Below are 5,421 nucleotides of genomic sequence, written 5' to 3' on the forward strand. Positions count from 1 at the left end.
AGCAATTTCTTCTGTAAAATATGAATAGAACCAAAAATTCTAAAAATGTTCTGCTTTTTTTAAACAACCTATTTTTGGTCAAAAATAGCCTAAAATTGATCTAAAGTAATTGTAAATTTTCTTTGAAATCTGACCCTGGTAAAAAAAAATAGTAATAAAAGTAATATGCAAATTAATACGACTAATAATAATCTGCAAAATCGGTTGTGTTTTAGTTAATAAAAAAAGAATGTTTGACAAAAAATACTAATCTAACGAAACAAAAAATTGTTTCAATTTGTAAATCTTCTTTTAAACCTAATCTTTTTTTTTTAATAACGTATTTCTGGTAAAAACGTATGGTCAACTTTGTCCATAAAAAAATCATTAAAATGTATTAATATTAATTTCATATTTCAATTAAAAATAAAAAACAAATTATTTTGTAAAAATATTTTTCAAATTAAAATAATCAGGAAAAAGTAATTAAATGGGTATAAATAAAAATTCGGGTAATTAATGTATAATTATAAAACTCATATATTTAACGAATTCTTACTCAATATTTACAAAAGGCACTGGCACTCGAAATTTCGATGAAAGACTCGTATATTCCATCTCCTCTCACACTAATTTCACGTGTGCACGAAAAAAGTCGCTCAGCTTCCTGCAGCGCTCTTAATTCTTACAAGGCACTTTCGGAATATATAAAATATATAATATATATACGTATATATGCTTCACAATCTATCTACACAAATACATAATCGCCCCATTTTCTCTAGCTCTTTCTAACATAACAATTTTTACATTCGCATTTTTTTCTCCTCTAGACAATTTACAAAAAAAAAAGAAAAAAGATTTGAATTTTCACCGTCGGTACGATTTTTGCTCCCGAGGGAATGACTAGATCACAGTTGGTGGAACAGCCGATGAAGGTTTCCTCTCTTTCAGAGAATCTGTAACAAAAAGAAAAAACAAAATTAAGCATTTTTTCCAAGTTTATTATTTTTTTTTTTATTTATAAATCCCTGTTGGATTCGAGATATAAAAGTTTGAATCGTCGACACAGGTAGAAGCAGGGGATGTTTTTCAGGTAAGGGCGGTTCTCCCGGGGACGAGAGAGAGCGAGAGAGTGAGAAAAAACTGAGAGAGAGAGTGAGAGCGAAAAAGAATGGTCTACCGGTTCGAAAACCGACAAAGGGGGCTGGAATATCCTGAAAGATGCATTCAGGTTAAACGCAGCGCGCGAGACAAAAATTGCTCGCGCATGAGACGAGGACCCTTTAAAATCGGTGGGAGGGGATTCAACGAAAACTGGAAAGATTACGCTTGCTCGAGCAAAACTGGACGATGTCGGTCCTTCTTTAATGTCCCCAAGATCGTTGAACGACTTCAAGGCCTTCCAAAGGTCCTAACGCGGAAATAACTCCTAATTATCTCGGTAAACCATTAATTTCGTTCAGGAGTCGCTAGAGAGGCCCCTCGTGGGGACGGGGGGGGGGGGGCCAGCCCGTGAGAAGTCGATTTTTATATAAAAATCAAACTTTCCAAAAAGTCTAAATTGACCGCACGTTGGAGAATTGACCGCACAGAGTCAATCCCTCCGAGGGAATTTGCTCTTGCTGGCACCACTACATTTTCGAGGATTTTTTAAGAACAACTAAACATGTTTGCAGTTTTTTGTATTCATTTGAAAGAGAAGACTTCAAGGTTCCTTTTGGGTTTCTTTAGGAATTTTACCGTCAGACCAAACATTAGCAAAGAGACCAATCAGTGTGTTTTTAATCATCAGTTTTTTAGGTTTCATACTCTAGGATGATACTGGCTAGCAAATTTCTTCACTGACCAGCAGAATTGGGGACCTTTTGGGACAACTTAAAACAGGTTTAGAATCGATTACAAAATTCACAATCGATCAACTTTGGTAGGTTGAATTTGGATTGTCATGGTGCTTTTGAGACGACGTAACGAAGTTCTTTGACAGGACGAATCAGGATTTTATGTGAGGGGGGTTGAGAGGAGAACTAGTGAGAAGAAGAGGGATGCGAGGAAAAATGTTGAAGAAGTGAAGACGGTCGTGAAAGAAATCGGGCACAAAAGCGACGCTTCTGGGATGTATTCGTTGGTCCTGAATGGAGTCTGCGATTTGAATGGTCCTGAGCTTCAGCGAGGGGTCGCGTTATTGTAAGGGCAAGGTCACAAATCTAGTCAGAAATTTCTTTGGGCTTCCTCCGTTTACAGATAGGAACGTATAGACTTGTAGAATGTAGGATAGACGAACTGGCGCTTAAATGCACTAGATTTTATTCCAAGAAGGGATAATGACTTTGTAGATAAGAGCAGGGGTCCACGTTTTATAAAAAAAAATCCTGTGGTTTGCGTGAATGAGGATGAAAATAGAGAAATTCTGTTTTTTCTCGCTTTTCTGAATTTTGTGGACTTGCGTGTGTGGTCTGAAGTTGGCTTTTTATAAGGTGTATTAAAAACAGGTTTGAATTTGAAATTTTGGAATATTAGGATGCTTCTGATTTCTGAAAAACCAGTCAAAGAGACAATGTGATTACGGATGATACAATATTTTCTTCTTCATTCAAGTACTTTCTTGTAATAGAAGAAATATTTTTATAGATTAGGAAAATATTGCATCTTCCGTATTCAGCCTAATAGTTTTTTCAACTAAAGGATGCTACACATTCAGAAACTTCAATTTTTAAATATCAATGGTATGATAAAACAGAGTTTATTTTGAAATGTAAAAATATGGGCACGCTTCCAAGTTCTAAAATTCCAAATTTCGATGATTCTAATTTTAAAGTACCCTTTTTCTAAAGATATTAACTTCAACGTTTTGAATAATAGGATTCTTCACATTTCAAAAACTTTAACTTCAAATCCTTAAACGATTTGATTCTGGAACTTAAAAATATTTGGATGCTTTCAATTTCTTCCATTACAGGATGGTGCACATTTCAAATGCCTCATTTTCAGCCATTAAAAAATTTGAATATTTTAACCCGAATTTCTATATTCTTCAACTTGAGATTTTATAATCTGTACAATTGACAGAGTTCCAAATTGGTACCTTCCAAATTAGAGGATTTTCATTGGTACTTATAATTATCAATACTTGAAAATTTGCCTTTCCTGAAATTTTACGATTACATTTGAAAGATTTGACAGTCAAGTTTTTATTCATCTTCTTCATTATAAAATTGAAAAATCTAAGTTGCATACTATAAATGTCATTCAAATCAAATAATAATTTCAATAGTGCTACAAGTAGAAGTTTACCATTTGAAATTGTATGAAATTGAAATGAAAGTATTAATAATAAGCTACTTTGTGGATGTGAACAAATATTTTTGAAGTCACCTTTTTTAAATCACTCTGTTAATATAAATTATCAGAATTTCACCGATATGCACAACATTTTTGGCTGTTTTAAAGAATATTAGAACAGCTTCTTTCTAATTGTAGTTTTTCACTAATTCCTCGACAAAACGTGACTTAAATTTCAGTAAACCATTTTCTACTGACTAACGTTTAAAACTTACTGATTTAAATTTAGCATCTTTAATTTTTCAGGTTTAGCTCGAAAACTGACAAGGTCCAACTAAAGTCAATTCGCAACTGATTTCCACAAAAGATTAAAAAATGAGATTTGAAGAGGGGCTAAGTAGCACATGTGGGGTAAACCGAGACACTCGCTTTTCAATCAAAGATAAATAAATAAATCTAAACGAATACACACCTTGAGAGAAACGGAAGTACATCTCCCACGACTTCCGGATTATCCTTGGCTCTGCTGCCACCAGGAAATGCAATCCAGCAGTTCCTCGTCTTCTGGACTCGTTGGTTCATAAATGTCATAGGTGTCATTGTGTGTCGTATACAAGGTCCCCGCAGAACTGGTTCCATAGCCTTGACTTCCAGCTGATGAGGCCTCGGAAACAAAACTGGGAGTCGGCGAACTAGAGGCTTCCGAACAGGGTGTTGGTGCAAATCCAGGGCTAGGGTTCTGTCTCATATGATGGAGGTGGTGTTTCTGATGTCCAAGGTCACTGCCAACATCACTTGAATGAAGTCTCAATTCCACAGAATGATCAGCCTCACATTGTCCAGACCTGGAGATCGAACTCGTGGAAGAGGTCGAGGAGGGAGAAGTGATGTCAGATCCATCATGATCATCAAGAAGTTGCTGAAGACTCCGGATATATTCCACAGCCATCCTTAAAGTTTCCACCTTGGAGAGTTTCTTACTCCCGGCTCTAGAACCTCCATGAGTACCAGCAGTATTTCCACCAAGGGCCTGAGCCACACTCTGGGGAATATGTTGTCTCAAGGTCGCAAATCCGTTGTTGACTTGTTTAACCCTGTTGCGTTCCCTGGCGTTTCTTCTAGCAACAGAGGCAGGTTGATGGGGGACGGTCCCATAGGGAGTTGTTTGGTACATCTTGGACCTTTTGCAACTCTGTTGCTGGTGGAGAGCAACCTTGATGTCGTTCGTTGTCGTGAGGCCTCCGGTGGAGACGATCACGTTGCTTCTGTGGATCTGATTAGGTCCAGTTGTTGGGACGTGGTGTCCAAATTGACGGAGGTGTTGTGGTTGCTGTACGGTCAGCATTATTGGGAGAACTGAGTTGTCTTCGGTCTTCACTAAGGTCATATCACTTCGTAAGTCCCCGAACTTGTACACTTTTCAAAACTTGATTACAAAAAAAAACTGTGTTACTCAATGATTGATACAACTGATTATTTAAAACGAAAGAGTCTATCTTTAATTTTACTTGGAGTTGTTTTGAGTCACTTGGGCCCGATTCACGCGGGAATGAGAAATATCCGGTAGATGCGAGAGAGCACCCTCGAAGTACACGGAACGGCCGTGGCTCCCGAAATGTCTTTCTGGGGAGGGTTCGGGGTCATTTATAGCCGGGCGGGCACGCGCCGCTCCCCACCACCGAGAGTCCCTACGCGAGGGGCATAGGGCCCCTCGTCCTGTGACTCCCCGCTCCAAGCTTCTTCATTGCTACCCCCACCACCAGATGGCTTAAAGCCCTTCCGAGATTCTCATCTCGGCGAAATTCGTAGCGCTGGACCGGAGATCCACGGCACGCGACTGCACCCCCTCTTTATTGAACTTGTATCAAATGTTCGCATGGTTTATATGGGGAATTTTTTTTACTCTTAGATTTTGAAATGCATCTTGTATTTATTTCTATAATTAGGATATCAATATTATTATTCGAAAAAATATAAGAGGAATTTCAGTATAGGCCTATAATGATTTTCTTGTAATTTTTATGTTGTATTTGATATTATTTTAAAGGTGTTCCAGATTTTAGGAAATTTTCCAGGATACCAAATTTTTTTTTTAAATTTTACGCAGTTAAGCAACTTGGTCAGATTTTAGAAAAATAAATGATTCCAATGATTTTAACT

At 37.3% G+C, this 5,421-nt stretch overlaps 1 protein-coding gene across 1 annotated transcript; it reads right to left on the bottom strand.

Moving 5' to 3' along the window:
* Nucleotides 1-495: 495 nt before the first annotated feature.
* Nucleotides 496-4,881, bottom strand: LOC117173257 (achaete-scute complex protein T3-like). The gene is made up of 2 exons (XM_033361726.1): nucleotides 3,734-4,881; nucleotides 496-938 (listed from the first exon to the last, which is right to left on the bottom strand). The coding sequence occupies exon 1, from the start codon at nucleotides 4,646-4,648 to the stop codon at nucleotides 3,773-3,775; it is 876 nt and encodes a 291-aa protein (XP_033217617.1). The 5' UTR covers nucleotides 4,649-4,881; the 3' UTR covers nucleotides 496-938; nucleotides 3,734-3,772.
* Between the last annotated feature and the right edge of the window lie 540 nt (nucleotides 4,882-5,421).

Source organism: Belonocnema kinseyi, chromosome 5, assembly GCF_010883055.1.
Source record: "Belonocnema kinseyi isolate 2016_QV_RU_SX_M_011 chromosome 5, B_treatae_v1, whole genome shotgun sequence".
In the NCBI taxonomy this organism is placed as follows: Eukaryota; Metazoa; Arthropoda; class Insecta; order Hymenoptera; family Cynipidae; genus Belonocnema; species Belonocnema kinseyi.